The 20,018-nt window shown below is 44.9% G+C and overlaps 1 protein-coding gene across 2 annotated transcripts in view; it reads left to right on the top strand.

Moving 5' to 3' along the window:
* LOC147116278 (uncharacterized) overlaps positions 1 to 20,018 on the top strand; it is a 162,752-nt gene that overhangs the window by 108,983 nt on the left and 33,751 nt on the right. The window contains exon 4 of one of the 2 annotated variants that reach the window (XM_085991070.1): positions 9,898 to 10,075. The exons of the other annotated variant lie outside the window; for it this stretch is intronic. Within the exon in view, the coding sequence (XP_085847196.1) occupies positions 9,898 to 10,022 (125 nt within the window). The 3' untranslated portion in view covers positions 10,023 to 10,075. Of the gene's footprint in view, positions 1 to 9,897; positions 10,076 to 20,018 lie in introns of those variants that run through there. 2 annotated transcript variants of the gene reach the window in all.

Raw genomic sequence — 20,018 nt, forward strand, 5'->3', positions numbered from 1 at the left:
GAAAGAGTTCTTTGATATAGAGTTGGAGAATCTGGAAAGACAACAGAAGCAGCTGATGGAGAAAATGGAGCAGGAGCACACAAAACGTCTGATGTCAGAGGAGTTAACGGTCAGCCAACTCCTGCATATGCTGAAGGACAGGACTCTGAAATGGGAAAAACTTGAACACGAACTTCAATATTCAAACGAAAGGGGTTCGGAGCTCTCAAAGGTTATTGGAAGAGCTGAGGTGGCAACACAGACTGAGATGACTGCAACAGAGCAGCCCTTGGATGCCAAAAGTACGCTGACTCACGTCAACGTAGAACAACAGACCGCTGAAACAGCTGCTCCGGTAGAGGGATTGAATAGTCCGATCAATCAATCTCCAAAAGAAGTTGAAGTAGTAAAATCTCAAATGAAGTCATTAGTAAACGACTTGCTGAAAGCCCAGAAAAAGCTGGATGAAGAGGTACGCATGAAGAAGTCTCTTCAGGAAAGATGTCTGGACTTGGAACAAAAGCTGGCTAACGCCCAGCTGGGTATGGAGGAAATAGAAGACCCTCTCGCTGGCCTAGATCAGGACGACACCAAATATTACTATGTCCTGTCCTGCCCAACTTGTAACTTTGACTCCCACCATACAGAAATCATGGAGGAGCACCGAAAGTCTACGGAACATCGGGAGAAGGTGGCTCTACTACGGAAAAAGGAGGAAGAGAAGGAGGAACTGCGCATGCAGCTGGCAGCTGACAGTGGAGCCCAGAGAGTCTCCAAGAAGCAGAAAAGGAAAAGTCGAAACAGAAGATGACCCATCTGAACCATTATTACCTCTACCAGATCACACACGTGGTCCCTCCGAACGGAGCCAATTCAGTTCGGATGTTCAAACTGTTAAATCCATGGAAGGACTATTGAATGAGTCACTCCAGCAACGTGAACCGACTACACCACAGAGATTGAATCTGTGAACTGTTTTCCGCAGAGACTGAATCTGTGATCTGTTTTGACATGAAGTTATCTATGTATCTATGTTATTCTGTTATGTAAACCTGAAGTTATATATGTTATTACGTTATGTTAAATGGGGAGATGACTGTAAAGCTAGGAAGGGAGGAATGTTGTGTATGTAATATGTGTGCTACTTTGAACCTATGGACAGGACTGCACTACTTGTAGGGCGTAGTGATACGCAGTACCACTCCTGGCCATAGGGGTATAAATAGTACTGTGGGTACTGATCTCCCCTCAGTTCCCGCCTGTGGGCATGAAGTAAAGACCTATGTATAGTCCCTACCTCCAACCAGTAAAGACCTGTTTGAGTTATACGTTTAAGTTTTTGTGTTAATTGTTCAATACAATACACATACCTAACAGATCTCGTCCTCACCAATCTACTTGTTGCAGATGCATCTGTCCATGACAGCATTGGTGGAAGTGACCACCGCACAGTCCTTGTGGAGACGAAGTCCCGTCTTCATGTTGAGGATACCCTCCACCGTGTTTGGCACTACCACCGTGCTAAATGGGACAGATTTCGAACAGATCTGGCAACTCAAAACTGGGCATCCATGAGGCGCTGTGGGCCATCAGCAGCAGCAGATTTGTATTCAACCACAATCTGTAACCTCATGGCCCGGCATATCCCTCACTCTACCATTACCATCAAGCCGGGAGATCAACCCTGGTTTAACGAAGAGTGCAGGAGAGCATGCTGGGAACAGCACCAGGCATACTGAAAAATGAGGTGTCAACCTGGTGAGGCTACAACACAGGACTACATGCATGCCAAACAACGGAAGCAACATGCGATAGACAGAGCTAAGCGATCTCACAACCATCAGATCAAATCAAAGTTCTGCAGTCCTGCCATATCCAGTCATGAGTGGTGGTGGACAATTAAACAGTTAACAGGAGGAGGAGGCTCCAAAAATATCCCCATCCTCAATGATGGTGGAGCCCAGCACGTGAGGGCAAAAGACAAGGCTGAAGCATTTGCAACTATCTTCAGCCAGAAGTGCCGAGTGGATGATCCATCTCGGCCTCCTCCTGAGGTCCCCAGCATCACAGATGCCAGTCTTCAGCCCATTCAATTCACTCCACGTGATGTCAAGAAACGGCTGAAGACACTGGATACTGCAAAGGCTATGGGCCCTGACAACATTCCGGCAATAGTACTGAAGACTTGTGCTCCAGAACTAGCTGCGCCCCTAGCCAAGCTGTTCCAGTACAGCTACAACACTGGCACCTACCCGGCAATGTGGAAAATTGCCCAAGTATGTCCTGTCTACAAAAAGCAGGACAAATCCGACCCAGCCAATTACCGTCCCATCAGTCTACTCTCAATCATCAGCAAAGTGATGAAAGGTGTTGTCGACAGTGCTATCAAGCGGCATTTACTCAGCAATAACCTGCTAACTGACGCCCAGTTTGGGTTCCGCCAGGGCCACTCAGCTCCTGACCTCATTACAGCCTTGGTCCAAACATGGACATAAGAGCTGAACTCAAGAGGTGAGGTGAGAGTGACTGCCCTTGACATCAAGGCAGCATTTGATCGAGTGTGGCATCAAGGAGCCCTAGCAAAACTGAAGTCAATGGGAATCAAGGGGAAAACTCTCCATTGGTTGGAATCATACCTAGCACAAAGGAAATTGGCTGTGGTTGTTGGAGGTCATTCATCTCAATCACATGACATCACTGCAGGAGTTCCTCAGGGCAGTGTCCTAGGCCCAACCATCTTCAGCTGTTTCATCAATGGCCTTCCCTCCATCATAAGGTCAGAAGTGGGGATGTTCGCTGATGATTGCACACTGTTCAGCACCATTCGAGATTCGTCAGATACTGACGCAGTCCGTGTCCATATGCAGCAAGACCTGGACAACATTCAGACTTGGGCTGACAAGTGGCAAGTAACATTCGCACCACACAAGTGCCAGGCAATGACCATCTCCAACAAGCGAGACTCTAACCATCTCCCCTTGACATTCAATGGCATTACCATCGCTGAATCCCCTACTATCAACATCCTGGGGGTTACCATTGATCAGAAACTAAACTGGACCAGCCATATAAATACTGTGGCTACAAGAGCAGGCCAGAGGCTGGGAATTCTGCGGCGAGTGTCTCACCTCCTGACTCCCCAAAGCCTTGCCACCATCTACAAGGCACAAGTCAAGAGTGTGATGGAATACTCTCCACTTGCCTGGATGAGTGCAGCTCCAACAACACTCAAGAAGCTCGACACCATTCAGGATAAAGCAGCCCTCTTGATTGGCACTTCATCCAATTCAATTCAATTCAATTCAAATCGCTTTATTGGCATGACAAGTTACATCTTATGTTGCCAAAGCATCGAAAAACATTCATGTTTGTACACAAAAATACAGATCTATCCATACAGTGTATAAACAGATATATCCCTGAGTGTATAAATATACTTTCATATAATTTATATATACTCTTTTCTTATATTTAGTGGTTGTCCCTCTGTTTATGGCAAGCTGTAACATAGTGTGCCGCTAGTGTTACACAATTTCTCTCTTCCCCTAGTAGGTATGGGAGTTTTTGGTCGTCATTCAAATTTCTGAATTCCGGGCATATTTTTGTGAATTTTGGGTAGAAATTCTCCCTGATGCCCTGATATTTTGTACAAGCTGTGAGGAAGTGCATCTCTGTCTCCACCACCACCTTCAACATTCACTCCCTCCACCACCGGCGCACTGTGGCTGCAGTGTGTACCATCTACAAGATGCACTGCAGCAACTTGCCAAAGCTCCTTCAACAGCACCTTCCAAACCCGCGACCTCTACCACTTAGAAGGACAAGGGCAGCAGACGCACCACCATCTTCTCAAGGGCAATTAGGGATGGGCACTAAATGCAGGCCTAGCCAGCGACGCCCACATCCCATCAATGAATAATAAAAAAAAAAATCTGACAAATCAATTGCCAACGAGCCAAAGACGGAGAGACATTAGGATATGTGACCAAAAGCTTGGTGAAAGACCTAGATCTTAAAAAGCGTCTTAAAGGAGGAGAGAGAGGTGGAGAGGCGGAGAGGTTTAGGGAGGGAATTCCAAAGCTTTGGGCCTAGACTGCTGAAGGCACGGCCACCACTGGTGGGGTAAAGGAAGTCAGGGATGCGCATGAGGCCAGAAATCAGGTGGCAGATCTGCCACACGCCAAGTTGACAATCTACCCCACTGTGTGTGGAGGTGTGTCTGTACGTAGATGAATGTGCAAATGCTATGTGTGCAGTTTTGTGTGAGAGTGTACATTCTATGGGCCCAGGATTATGTATGTATGTGTATATGCAGGTTTCTGCTTATGTGTATTTTTGTGTGCCTGCTGTGTTTTGCGGGCACATGTATGTATAGTTTGTGACATGAATCAACTGAGCGGCCTGCGGGTGGCACTGTCCAGGGAGAGTATAAATACTCGGGCACGGACCCAGCTTGCGCAGGACATTCTTAACAGGAACTAGTGAAGGACACAACTAGACCTCCATGTTGTAAAACAGTTGATTAAAGTTTTGTTTAACGCTTAGACCAAGTGCCTAGTAGTTTTCTTACGTCAATTTAATCAACTGTTTTACAACATGGAGGTCTAGTTGTGTCCTTCACTAGTTCCTGTTAAGAATGTCCTGCGCAAGCTGGGCCCGTGCCCGAGTATTTATACTCTCCCTGGACAGCGCCACCCGCAGGCCACTCAGTTGATTCATGTCATTCTTCCCGCCTGAAGGATTGGTAGTCTGGCGACTTCCTTCTATTGGATTAATTGGACTACGAATCCTTCAGGCGGGAAGAATGACATCAATCAACTGAGCGGCCTGCGGGTGGTGCTGTCCAGGGAGAGTATAAATACTCGGGCACGGGCCCAGCTTGCGCAGGACATTCTTAACAGGAACTAGTGAAGGACACAAATAGACCTCCATGTTGTAAAACAGTTGAATAAATCTTTGTTTAACGCTTAGGCCAAGTGCCTAGTAGTTTTCTTACGTCAGTTTGTATATTTGTGTGGAAGCTCTGTGAATGCAGGGGTATACACGCACATGCATTGTGCAAGTGTGCATTTCATTAGTAAATAAACTGATACATAAACTGATTTTATAAATTTGCAATGGATTGGATTGTATAATTTCCACATTTTGCTGAAAATAATTTGATTTGTGAGGAACAGGGACCCTGAATGTTCCAAATCTCTGGCCCTTATTACTGTTGTGTATGTAACCGTTTACCTTTAAGGGAACTATAGAATGTAACCGTTCGCCTTTAAGAGCACTACTTTAGGGTGGCACTATTTGTTGGCTCATGTATACTGTAATACCGATAGTGACCACACCAGTATATAAGGGTTGTGATACGTTAACTAGGGCAGAATCGCCCGAACCTCTGAATAGTAAAGACCTGTTTTATTTTGTTAATCGTGGAGTCTGTGTATTATTTACAATACAACCCACAGACTTAACATTGGCGACGAGTCGGATTCGAACCCTGTGGCAGTTATTCCACGGCGGCTTCGTCCAAAGACAGGACGTTGAAGAGAGGTTTCAATCCTCACCACCCCACTGGAAGCGACAGGCATTAGGACCCTGCAGCCTCCATCAGCGACTGAAAACTGGAGGGCAGAAGAAACAGGGCTGGGAAGACAGAGGTACAGGCGCTCGCGATCGGCAGATAAGGGCCGGGCCATTTGAAGTGAGGGGCGCAGCCGGGCCATCGAGCGCAACCACCGATAAGGGCCGCACTCGGGCTGAAAGGGCAGCGGCTGCAGAAATTGAAGACGCGAGAGCCGCGGTGCACAGCGCGGGCCATCGATCGCGATCGGGAGATAAGGGCTTTGGAGTGCGAGGCGCAGCCGGGCCATCGATCGCAAGCACTGATAAGGGCCGGGCCGCTTTCAAGTGCGAGGCGCAGCCGGGCCATCGATCGCATTCGCTGATAAGGGCCGCACTCGGGCTGAAAGACAGCGTCGGGGGACGGGTGAAGACCGTCAAGCGCGGGAAAACCGCCATTGAAGTGGGCGGGGAGAGCGAGAAGCGCGGGAAAGCCGCCATTTTTCACGGGAAAACCGCTGGGGAAGAAGACAGAAGCGGGAAACCGCCATCTTAGAAAATTAATTAGAATTTTCAGAAAGGCTGGTGTGTTCTCAAGAAGAGAGGAAAAATAAGAATAAGTAAAGCAATACTTGTGGTGTTCTCAAGAAGAGAAGAAAATTAATAATAAGTAAAGAAATACTTGTGCTGTTCTCGGAAAGAGAAGAAGATGCCTAAGCAAGGAAATATTAATGATTTTAATGCTGAAATAGAAGACTGGGCCACGTATGTGGAACGCATAGGAATATATTGCGTAGCCATATACGACAAGGCAATAACTTTGTTAAATTCGATGGGAGCAAAAACATACGGGCTCTTGAAACATCTAATAGCACCAGTTAAACCAGTGGACTAGACCTTCGAAGAGATCGTAGCAGTGCTGAAGGATCACTTGAACCCCACACCGTTGATGCTGGCTGAACGATTTAAATTTTACGCCAGAACCCAGAGGCAAGATGAAAGCAATGCGGAATACTTAGTCGAACTGCGTAAGCTAGCGAAATACTGCCAGTTTGGAGGGAATTTGACAGAGGCGCTGCGGGACAAGTTCGTATGCGGCTTGGCCAAAGAAGGAACGCAGAAGCGACTTCTGGAAGAAAACGACCTCACACTGGACAGGGCTGTCCTCATAGCTTCATCGCACGAAGCCGCAGCGAAAGGAACGGCGGAAATGCAGCAAAAGGCGGCGGCACTCGGGGTGGACCAAATTACTGCAAGCAATTCCAAATGCTACCGTTGTGGAAAGACAACGCACGACCAGAATCAGTGCTGGTTTAAGAACCAAGAGTGCAGGAAACGTGGCAAACTGGGTCACATCGCGAAGGTATGCAGGTCCGGAAAGAAGACCAACAAGCAAAGGAAGCCACCACCACAAGAAAAGTACAACAAGGTACATCAGGTGGCTGAAAAGAGTTCAGACGAACAAAATTCAGACTCAGACCCAAACAGCCAGGAGTTGGATAGTCTGAGAATCCACAATGTGGGTAAAGTGACTGATCTACAGACGATCTGGGTCACACTAAAAATAGCTGGAGTCCAAGTACGAATGGAGCTGGACACGGGATCAGCTGTATCAGTCATCAACCAAAAGGACTACCACCGGCTATTCTCTCACATACCCTTAAGAAATACCAAGTTCGTATTACAGACATACACGGGGCATAACGTATACCCCATGGGGAAAATAAGAGTCAAGGTGAGAGATAGGGGTAAAGTACACCCAAGAATGAATTTGTACGTACTACCTGAGGAAGGACCACCACTTCTAGGACGGGAGTGGATCAAGAAAATAGACATGGAATGGCACTACCTACAAGCAATGACGAGTGAGGACTCGGTGCAGACAAGCAGCTCAGACTCCGAGCCGGAAGACGATAAGTCCAGCTTACGTATGAAAAACAAGGTTAACATGAACTCACGGACTAAGGTTGGAAAATCGATGGCGTGCATAAAGACAGAGAATTCTGAGTCTGTTCAAGTTACAGACATATGCATTACGGAGGAACACCGGGCTCGAACTCAACGTTATTTCAAAGTACAACAACAATTAGAACAATTAAGTTACCGCCTCGTACAAGAGATGAAAACAATGAAAAAGTTCTATGACACCAAATGGGAGAGTCTGGAAAGACAACAGAACCTACTGGCTCAAGCAGAGAGTGACCATAGAGCCATCGTGACCAATTACCGATCACATCTCCCTTATGATGTTCAGGAGTTAGAATATTTGCATGATCTAGAGATACAGCAGAAGGGCAAACCACACTACACTGAGGATTTTGTTCTGCAATTAGAGACGGAGCTAGTGCAGGCAAGGTTAAGAGAAGTTGAATCGCAGGGTGCTCTTAAGGAGATGCAGAAACAAATCTTGGACATGGAAAAGAGAAACGCTTCTTTACCTGATGTGAATAATGTGGACATGTTGCGAGAGGGGATTATTGAGGCGAAACTGAAAGAAGCTAAGCAAAGGATGTTGGAACTTGAAACACAGAACCAAATCAGCAGAAATCAGCTATGTCGAGCAGAGAAGGAGTGCTATGGTCTACATGAGAAGGTGCAATATCTCTCAGCCCAGAATAAGGGGCTACTCACTCAGTTAAATGAGAGTAAACGGGAAATGGCTGAGATAGACTGCAAGAATAAAGAAGAATTGATGGCAGTGAGACTTCGAGAGGCAGATAGCATAGCAGCCTTGGCTGAACTCCAACAGGAAATTGCAAAAAAAACAATTGCAGAGGAATCTTCAGGAAGCCAGGATTTTATTCCAGTCCTTCTTTACGACTCCTTACAAGCAGAGTGTGAGAAGTTGAAAGAACAGTATGGACAGGCCCAGGCTACAATTCTGGAGGGGATTAACTCGGCAACCCCCGAAAAGCTAGTTTCAGTAGAAGCATATGAACAACTAAAGGTTGAACATGAGCAAGAAGTCCAAAGGCTGCAGGAAATGTTTGATGAGCTCCAGGCCAAGGCTGCCTCATCGGTAAAGATTCCATCCATAGATGAAACATTAGTGGTGGAAGAGGAGAGGGGTTTGGAGCTCTCAAAAGTTATGGAAATAGCTGAGGTTGCAACACAGACTGAGAAGATGGCAGCAGAGCAACCCTTGGATACCAAAAGTACGCTGACTCACGTCAATGTAGAACAACAGACCGCTGAAACAGCTGCTCCGGTAGAGGGATTGAATAGTCCGATCAATCAATCTCCAAAGGAAGTTGAAGTATTAAAATCACAAATGAGGTCATTAGTAAACGACTTGCTGAAAGCCCAGAAAAAGCTGGATGAAGAGGTACACATGAAGAAGTCTCTTCAGGAAAGATGTCTGGATTTGGAACAAGAGCTGGCTAACGTCCAGCTGGGTATGGAGGAAATAGACGACCCTCTCGCTGGCCTAGCTCAGGACGACACCGAATATTACCATGACCTGGTGGACTACACCGAATATTGCGATGTCCTGTCCTGCCCAGCTTGTAACTTCAACTCCCAAAGTGCAGAAATCATGGAGGAGCACCAAAAGTCTACGGAACATCGGGTGAAGCTGGCTCTACGACGGGAACAGGAGGCAGAGAAGGAGGAACTGCGCAGGCAGCTGGCAGCTGACAGTGGAGCCCAGAGAGTCTCCAAGAAGCAGAAAAGTAAAAGTCGAAACAGAAGATGACCCCTCTGAACCATTATCACCTCTACCAGATCACACACGTGGTCCCTCCGAACGGAGCCAAATCAGTTCGGAAGTTCAAACTGTTAAATCCATGGAAGGACTATTGAATGAGTCACTTCAGCAATGTGAACTGTTTTCCGCAGAGACTGAATCTGTGATCTGTTTTGACATGAAGTTATATGATGTTGACTCCATCAAGAGTATATCTGTAAACTGTTTATATGAAGTTGAAGATTGTATGTTTAAAGGGGATTCTGTAAGTAATAAGCTAAAAAGGGAGGAGTGTTGTGTATGTAACCGTTTACCTTTAAGGGAACTATAGAATGTAACCGTTCGCCTTTAAGAGCACTACTTTAGGGTGGCACTATTTGTTGGCTCATGTATACTGTAATACCGATAGTGACCACACCAGTATATAAGGGTTGTGATACGTTAACTAGGGCAGAATCGCCCGAACCTCTGAATAGTAAAGACCTGTTTTATTTTGTTAATCGTGGAGTCTGTGTATTATTTACAATACAACCCACAGACTTAACAATTACTCCTGATGCCTTGCAGTCAGTCAGTCAGTCGATCAGTATAGCTCATTCTATGGTTCATGTGATCCTATACTGATTCTCAGACATCTCAGAATTGCTAGTTAACAGTAGAACTCTCTCTTACAAATGCAGATAGCACCCCAGCTACTGTGCTGCACCCAGTTAAAGTGTATCGTGGATCCTGGAGCTGTTTTCATTACCTCTGTGACCAGATGTGCTGCAAGATCCGGAAGAATTCGACTGTTTTCTATGAGTGAACAATTTCAATTCAGTATCAAGAGTGTGTAACTTATCGGCAAGTAAAGACTGCAATGGAAATGATCTCTGGTTGTGTTTTCCTTTAGTGATCACTAATTCAGCATTTAAACTGGCATCTCGCAGTCAGTCAGGGTGATCTGGTAACCACAGCACGAGGGCTTTGGGCTCCTGCCTTGGATCCCTAATTGCAAATTCCAATCTGAGGATGGCTGGTTGAGATAGGCTCTCTGCCAGGAGTCCACTACTGCTTTGTCTAGGACAGTGGGAGGGGAGAAGGATTTGACCCAGCACGCTGCTGCTCCCCATGTTTCTTTATCATGTGCACCCTGACACGTTGACAAAGGAGCAGCAAAGAACTGTCCATGGAGGTGGCCTTAGGCTGAACTTTCCCATCCTCACAAATGGAGGAGGATAATGTGGGTCTAATAGGCTAAAGAGGGATAGCTAGCTGGCTGCAAGACAGAAAGCAGAGAGATGGAGTAAAGATTCAGAGTGGCAGAAGGTGGGTAGTGGGGTCCCACAAGGATCGGTGCTGGGACCACTGTTCTTCACAATTTACATTAACGATTCAGACTTAGGAATCAAATTTCTAAATTTGTGAATCTTCTTAGGCCGTCCCTCGGAACTGAGGATGACTTGCTTCCACATTAAAAATGAGCTCGCAGGTGGCTGATTAGTCCAATGTGGGACCTACAGTCTCTGTCACAGGTGGGGCAGATGGTGGTTGAAGGGATGGGTGGGTGGGGTGCTTGGGTTGACGTGCGCTCCTTGCGCTGCTTGCGCTTGGCTTCCGCTTGCTCCCGGCGAAGAGACTCGAGGTGTTCGGCGCCTTCCCGGATGCTTCTCCTCCACTTTGTGCGGTCTTGGGCCAGGGATTCCCAGGTGTCGGTGGGGATGTTACACTTTTTCAAGGAGGTTTTGAGGGTGTCCTTGAAGCGTTTCCTCTGCCCACCTGGGGCTCTCTTGCCGTGCCGGAGCTCCGAGTGGAGCGCTTGTTTTGGGAGTCTCGTATCGGGCATGCGGACAATGTGACCCGTCCATCGGAGCTGATTGAGCGTGGTCAGAGCTTCGATGCTGGGGATGTTGGCCTGAGCAAGAACACTGACGTTGGTGCGCCTATCCTGCCAATGGATTTGCAGGATTTGTGAATGACACCAAATTGGGGGGCAGAGTCAATACTGAGGAGGATTGCAACAAATTACAGGAAGACATTAATAAACTTGCAGAATGGGCATATAATCGGCAAATGAATTTCAACATAGATAAGTGTGAGGTATTACATTTTGGTAAGAAAAATAAGGAGCTTACATATTACTAGGAAAATAAGAATCTAATTGGGATAGAAGAGCAAAGGGATTTCGGAGTACAAATAACTAAAAGTAGCAACACAGGTTAACAAAGCCATAAAAAAAGGTAAACCAAGCACTAGTGTTTAATTCTAGAGGGATAGAATTGAAAAGTAGTGAAGTTCTGCTAAACTTGTATAGAACCTTGGTTAGACCACATTTGGAGTACTGTGCATAGCTCTGGTCACCATATAAGATAGTTGCTAAGAAATCAAATCGGGAATTCAGAAGAAACTTCTTTACCTAGAGAGTGTGGTGGAGACAGAGATGCACTTCCTCACAGCTTGTGGAAAATATCAGGGCATCAGGGAGAATTTCTACCAAAAATTCACACAAATATGCCCTGAATTCAGAAATTTGAATGACGACCAAAAACTCCCATACCTACTAGGGGAACAGAGAAACTGTGTAACCTTAGCGGCACACTATGTTACAGCTTGCCATAAACAGAGGGACAACCAGTAAACCTAAGAAAAGAGTATATACAAATTATACGAATGTATATTTATACACTCAGGGATATATCTGTTTATACACTGTATGAATAGATCTGCGTTTATGTGTTCAACCATAAATGTTTTTCGATGCTTTGGCAACATAAGATGTACCTTATCATGCCAATAAAGCGATTTGAATTGAATTGAATTGAATTGAGTGCTGAGAATGTGCAGCTCGCTACCACAGGGAGTGGTTGAGGCGAATAGTATAGGTGCATTTAAGGGGAGGCTAGATAAGCATATGAGGGAGAAGGGAATAGAGGGTTATGCTGATAGAGTTAGATGAGGAAAGACGGGAGGAGGCTCGAGTGGAGTGTAAATGCCAGCATGGACTGGTTGGGCCGAATGGCCTGTTTCTGTGATGTATAACTTATGTAATTCTATGATGGTGCTGAGCCTGAGTTATAAATGAATGAGCCAGAATATTCATCAAACTTGAGTAGGCTGGTGTCGGGTTAGGCCACAGTTACTGTTAAAAGGTCCTTTTTATATTAAAAAGAGCAGAATTCTACCAATCCTGTGCTATCGGACTGGATGAGGCTCTACAATGAGTGACACTCAGGTTGGAAACACAGAAATTCAGGTATATGGTATGAGGAAATGTAGCAGCATGGATAGAAAATTGGTTGGCAGGCAGGAAATTGGGTAAATAGGTGTTGCTAACATTGGTGGAGGGCGAGGGGGCGAGATGAATAGTTGGGATTGCAAAAGATTTGCATAACTATGAGAAGCCTGAAGGGAGGCTTCATGTGATGCTGGATTCATAGCTGAATGTCACAAACATTATTGTTAAAACGGCTGATATGTGAGATGAGGTATTGCTTTTCCAGTCACCGAGGGGCTGAAACTGCTGCTGATATTTTTAGTGACAGAATACTGGCATTTTTTGTTAACATTATCAACAGGAAGAATTTCACCTTCTGAATTCAGTAAAGGCCTTTGTTTAAGTGAAACAGGAAAACAATTCAAAGGAATGTGACTGATTCGATAGATAAATGAAATGCAGCAGATATGGCAACATCCGTGGAGAGAAATTTGAGTTGATGTTTCGGGTCGAACCCTTCTTCAAAACTGGAAAGAAAAGAAAATAGATCGAAGGCAGGGCTGCGATCGGACTTCCAACATCTGCAGTATTTTGCTATCGTGCAGCAGATATAGTCCATTTGGATATTCAGAAGTTTTCCAATAAGGTGTCTCAACGGAGGCTTGTTGAAAAATTCAGGCGTGAGAAAATATTTGATATTTTTAAATTATTATAATATATAAGAGGGAATGCAGCAGCCAGGATAGAAAGTTGCTTGCAGACTGGAAATAGAGAGATAGGGTAAATAGGTGTTGTTCAGATTGGTGGAGGGTTGGAAAAGGTCTACCTCAGCGGCCAGTGCTGGATCCAGTTTTATGCTTGGTATATACAGAAGATTTGGACTTTCGTATACGGACACAATCTCAAAATTTACTGATGACACAAACATAGGAAGTTTCGCAAACAGCGAGGAGGACTGCAAAAGCCTTCAGGAAGACGTGGACAGATTAGTGGAATGAGCAGGCAGGTGGCAGATTTAATCTGGTTAATTATGAGGTAATGCATTTTGCAGGGAACACAAGTAATGGGAGTATAGACTAAATGGGAAAGGGTGTGGATGAACAGAGCGATCTAGGGGTTCAAATACATCATTCCTTGAAAGTGCAAATGCAGATAGATAAAGCCGTAAGAAAGGACAATAGAATATTGGATTTTAAAAATAGGAGCATAGAGTACAAGAGTAAAGAAGTAACGATGAATTTATGGAAAACATTGGTGAGACCACAGTTAGACCACTGTGCGTAGTTTTGTCCACCCAATTACAGAAAGAATATTAAAGCCATGGAGAGTGTACAGTGTAAATTCACCAGATTGATGCCAGGGCTGGGAGTCAAAAGTTATGAGGAGAGACTTGCGATACTGGGACTATTTCTATTCGACTTGGGGGTACAGGGCACAGTTTCGAAATTTGCAGGTGACACGAAACTTGGAAGTAGAGTAAACAGTGAGGAGGATAGTGATAGACTTCAAGAGGACATCATAGACAGGCTGGTAGAATGGGCGGACACATGGCAGATGAAATTTAATGCAGAAAAGTGTGAGGTGATACATTTTGGTAGGAAGAATGAGAAGAAACAATACAAGCTAAATGGTACAATTTTAAAGGTGGTGTGAGAACAGAGAGACCTGGGGGTGTTTGTACACAAAACTTTGAAGGTGGCAGGACAGGATAACAAATCAGTTAATAAAGCATATGGGATCCTGGGCTTTATAAATAGAGGCATGGAGTACAAAAGCCAGGAAGTTATGCTAAACTTATATAAACGCTAGTTCGGCCCCAGCTGGAGTATTGTGTCCAATTCTGGGCACCACACTTTAGGAAGGATGTGAAGGCTTTGTAGAGGGTACAGAAGAGATTTACTAGAATGATTCCAGGGATGAGGGATGACTGTAACGTGGATGGACTGGAGAAGCTGGGGTTGATCTCCTTGGAGCAGAGAAGACTAAGAGGAGATTTGCTAGAGGTGTTTAAAATCATGAAGGGTTTAGATAGAGTAAATAAAGAGAAACTGTTTCCAATGGCTGAAGGGTCGATAACGAGAGGGCATAGACTTAGGTGATTGGCAAAAGAACCAGAGGCGACATGAGGAAAAGCTTTTTTACGCAACGAGTGGTTAGGATTTGGAATGCACTGCCTGATAGGGTGGTGGAAAGAGATTCAATAGTAGCCTTCAAAAGGGAATTGGATAAATACTTGAAGGAGAATAAATTGCAGGGATATGGGGGAAGAGCCGGGGAGTGGGACTAACTGGATTGTCTTCGAAAGAGCCGGCGCAGACTGAATAGGCTGAATGATCTCCTTATGCGCTGTACGATTCTATGATTCTATGAACATGCAGAACGTCCCAAGGCACTTTACAGTGTGGTAATAAGCGGAATGGAACAGTTAGCCAGGAGAGAGTGCTATGGAGGGCTGATTGAAAGCTTGGCAGAAAAGTTGGGGTTTGAGAAGGTTTTTGAAGGAGGAGAGAGAGGGTTATGGAGGGAGTTGTGGAGAATAGGGCCTAGCTGGCTGAAAACCCTGCCGCCAATTGTAGTCTGGAGTGAGAGAGGGATGCACTGGAGGCCAGAATCAGAAAAGAACAATTGCTGTAAAATGTGTTGGTGGAATCAAAATAGCACACGACCTATGACAAATGACTACAGATTGAGATATGTTTCCGATCACCCACCAAAAAGAAAAGGTGCTGATATAGACAAAAGAACAAATTTAAATCTGTACAATGGCTAGAAAATGAAGCCAGCACTTCCTCTGACTTTTAGGGCTGGATTATTCCAACCTCGGTGGGTCTGGGGTGGGCGATGTCGGTGGCCTGTGGGGACCCCATATCTGTGTTGATCCCGGCCTCCAACAAGATATTCCATTGATGGGGCTTGTTAAGCTTGCCCTGCGAGATTCCCGGCCAATTAATAGGAAGCGGGTCTGATGACGTCATTTGATGACACGTCATCAGCCGATTTCCTTAGAGGGGCCATGTCCACAATCATTTTGACGGTTGTGCTGTCTGTGTTCTGCAGCATTGAGGTGCTGCAAACACTGACAAGCACTGCATAAAGGTGCACAGCTGCACCCAGGCTCTCCCATTATTCCTCCATATGCTTATGGAGGAAGTCAGAGCACACAGGGAGGTTCTCTTTCTTTCCAATAGGCAGAAGAGACCTCCCCAGGAGACCAACACAGCCTGGTTGTACATTGCACAGGAGGGCACAAGCAGTGATGTCGTCAGGAGGACCAGGCTGCAGTTGATTGCGGAGAAGTTTGATGTGGATGTTGGTGCTGCTGGTGTGCCCAGTGATGCTGGTGTTGGGGCTGATAGTTTTGGGATTCTGAGGACCAAAGTGAGATTTTTTCAAGGGCAGCAATGCTGATGTAATTGATGGCAGGTGAGGTTGAGATGACAGAAGTAATCTGTCAATGTTGAGATAGGTTGATCCAAGGAGGTGACAGTGGATAGAGAGATTACTCCAAGCACTTCAAAAGTGCATAAATCTCAAGAGTGGGTTCCAAATTATTAATGCTCCAGCTTCTAAGATTGGGAAGTGAACAGCTGTGAAATGGTAGGTTTTAGACCACTTTTGCAGCTTTCACCTATTCACAGCAATCCACAGTCATTGAGAACGCGACATACTTACCTGATGTGATAGCCGCTCTCCGGGAACCTGGTTGAAAACCTGGGAAAATGATAAGTACATGGGAAAATGGTTCTTAACTACCTTTTAAGAAGCTTTTAACTATCTAAATTGGCTGACCGCCGCTTGGTGTCGGGTCTGTTCAGGGATGACAGACCCGACACTTGGGAAACTGACAAGGAGGCGGGTTTACAGCGGGATACCGACCTGCTGTCAATCTTTGTGATTTCCAAGCCCGCACTTGGAGCGCCGGCAAAGTTCAGCCCTTAGATTCTGATCAATGATGTCTGCTGTTCTTTAAAAACCAATAAAAATAAATAATAATCATTGGAATTTTCATAATTGTTCCATAATGCCCTTGTCAATAATAATATTTAGTAAAGTCTGAGATGTGCAATGTTCATTATCCATAATTATTTGCCATTAATGAAACAACCATATTAATTATCGGTTCTGTTTCTTCTGGGAAGGAATCCTGAATGGCAACATCCTGATACTGTGACGAGGAGACTTGGTGAGCTGAGAAAATCGGGCCTGGTTTAAAACGGGCTGTCGCTATGAACCTGTTTTGTGCAACTGGCAGACCAATTTCACCCCCTTTATCAATTAGGCTGGCTATGATGGCCAAGACAGTCTACCAGAAGGGGCTATACCACAGGCCCCAAAACAAGGGCGTGCTGTTGAGATGCTGGAAGGCCTCACATATTTTGGCAGGTTCCTGCACTGTGCCCTTTCTGGATTCTGACATTCCAGCCAGAGAATCTGCTAAAATAGACATAGACACAGCAGACAATTGCTGGCCCTTCATTACCACACAGACCCGGAGGACACAATCAGAAAGCAATATCTCGATAGCTCAGGCCATTCAGAATTCCCGTGGTTATGCGCCGTTAGGTTTTACACCGATGAAAACTAATGGTATAGTATTGAATCACTTGATGCCAGTTGGTTGGGTGCAGTTGGTGAGCAAGTTGCCCCTCTAGTTAATCTGCTCACCACATCTCTTGGAAACCAAGTCTCTTTCTCACAGTGCAGGATGTTACCATCCAGGTTGCATCAAGTCGGCTGAAGCCCAGTGTATGGAGTTTCAGCACAGCATCCAGTTGTCCTCTGGCTGATGTGCCATCCAGAGCAGAAGCCTGTGGACATCAAGTGATGGTCATCTCAAAGCTCAACAGAGACTTCTTTATAAGTTCTGTTCATTTACAGTGTATAAATATAGATTTTGCTGTTCATAAAAACCTGAGCACTTAACAACAATGGTCTAACACAGAAGGACAACACCGCCCAAACAACATCAGTAGTGTAACATGGAACTTAACGGAAAGAAGCCAGAGAAATGGCTGAACATCCTACTTCACATCACATGTGAGTGCTGGTCCCCAAAGGCCACACAAGTAACCGAAAAAACTGAAAATCTTCATTCCAAGATCTTGACTTCAATTTCTCTCATTTAGAAGTACATCCTTTCCTTACTTATGAAAATTAGAAATCCTGAGCCACACAGAACCAAGTTCTAACATACATGAACAAAATCCTAATTTCACAATTACACAGTCAAGTTTCTATGTCCTCCCTGCCCATAACATTGAGGTTAAAGCCCAAAATGTTTTTGTACCTCTGCAATCAAATGGACAATCTTCCAGCTGCAACTTCCCAGAAGGCACCTTATATTGGGGTCCGACAGGTACTGGCTAAATTCTAAGGAAGGGACCAGGCATGAACAAGCTTTCCTTGCTTTAGATATGGGGAATAGAGCAGAGAAGTTATGTTCAACTTTTATGGAACCTTGGTTAGAACAGACTTAGAGTACTGTGCACAGTTCTGGTCTCCATATTACCATTGTACCTGATGGTACAACTATCAGAAAAGACTGGACAGTCTGGGGCTCCTTTCTCTAGAAAAGAGAAGATTGAGAGGTGCCTGATAGAGGTCTTTAAAATTATGAAGGGTTTCAATATGGTAGACGTAGAGAAGATGTTTCCACTTGTGGCAGAGTCCAAAACTAGGGCTCATAAATATAAGATAGTCACTAATAAATCCAATAAGGAATTCATAAGAACATAAGAAATAGGAGCAGGAGTAGGCCATTTGACTCTTTGAGCATGCTCCGCCATTCAATAAGATCATGGCTGACCTTCTACCTCAACTCCACTTTCCTGCACTATCCCCATATTCCTTGATTCCCTTAATATCCAAAAATCTATCGCTCTCTGTCTTGAATATACTCAACGACCGAGCCTCCACAGCCCTCTGGGGTAGAGAATTCCAAAGATTCACCACCCTCTGAGTGAAGAAATTTCTCCTCATCTCAGTCCTAAATGGCTGACCCCTTATTCTGAGACTGTGACCCCTGGTTCTAGACTCTCCAGCCAGGGAAAACATCCTCCCTGCATCTATCCTGTCAAGCTCTTTAAGAATTTTGTATGTTTCAACGAAATCACCTCTCATTCTTCTAAACTCTAGAGAATATAGGCTGAGTCTACTCAATCTCTCATCATAGGACAATCCCCCCATCCCAGGAATCAGCCTGGTGAACCTTCGTTGCATTCCCTCTATGGCAAGTATATCCTTCCTTAGGTAAGGAGACCAAAACTGTACACAATACTCCAGGTGTGGTCTCACCAGGGCCCTATATAATTGCAGAAAGAAATCTTTACTCTTATACTCAAATCCTCTTGTAATAAAGGCCAACCATTTGCTTTCTTAATTGCGTGCTGTATCTGCGTGTTAACTTTCAGTGATTCACGTACAAAGACACCCAGGTCCCTCTGAACACCAACATTTCCCAATCTCTCACCATTTAAAAAATACTCTGCTTTTCTATTTTTCCTACCAAAGTGGATAACTTCACATTTCTCCACATTATATTCCATTTGCCATGTTCTTGCCCACTCACTTAGCCTGTCTATATCCCCTTGAAGCTTCTTTGCATCCTCCTCACAACTTACATTCCCACCTAACTTTGTATCATCAACAAATTTGGATATATTACATTTGGTCCCCTCATCCAAATCATTGATATAGATTGTGAATAGCTGAGGCCCAAGCACTGATCCTTGCGGTACCCCACTAGTTACAGCCTGCCAGCATGAAAATGACCCATTTATTCCTCTCTGTTTTCTGTCCGTTAACCAATCCTCAATCCATGCTAGTATATTACCCCAATCCCATGAGCCCTAATTTTGTTTAATAACCTCTTGTGTGGCACCTTATCGAATGCCTTCTGAAAATCCAAATACGCCACATCCACCGGTTCCCCCTTATCCAATCTGCAAGTTACAACCTCAAAAAACTCTAACAGATTTGTCAATCATGATTTCCCTTTTATAAATCCGGAGAAACTTCTTTACTCAGAGTGGTGAGAATGTGGAACTTATTACCATATGGAGTGGCTGAGACCATTAGCACAGATACAGTTAAGGAGAAGCTTGATAAGTGCATGAGGGAGAACAGAATAGAAGGACAGGTTGATGGGGTGAGATGAAGTAAGGTGTGAAGATGCTCGTCTAGAGCATAAACACCGGCATGGACCTGTTGGGCCGGATGGCCTGTTTCTGTGCTGTAAATTCTCTGTAATTCTATGAATACATGAATCATTCAGACTGTGCTATAATGCAGAACATCTAAATCCAAGCAGACCTAACATAGAAACATAGAAACATAGAAGATAGGAGCAGGAGTAGGCCATTCGGCCCCTCGAGCCTGCTCCGCCATTCAATGAGATCATGGCTGATCATCCAAATTCAGTACCCTGTTCCTGCCTTCTCTCCATATCCCTTGATCCCTTTAGCCCTAAGAAATATATCCAACTCCTTCTTGAATATATTTAATGAATTGGCCTCTACTGCCTTCTTTTGTAGAGAATTCCACAGGTTCACCACTCTCTGGGTGAAGAAATTCCTCCTCATCTCTGTCCTAAATGGCTTACCCCCTATC

Source organism: Somniosus microcephalus, chromosome 6, assembly GCF_052327205.1.
Source record: "Somniosus microcephalus isolate GS21.2 chromosome 6, FLI_Smic_1.0, whole genome shotgun sequence".
NCBI lineage: Eukaryota > Metazoa > Chordata > Chondrichthyes > Squaliformes > Somniosidae > Somniosus > Somniosus microcephalus.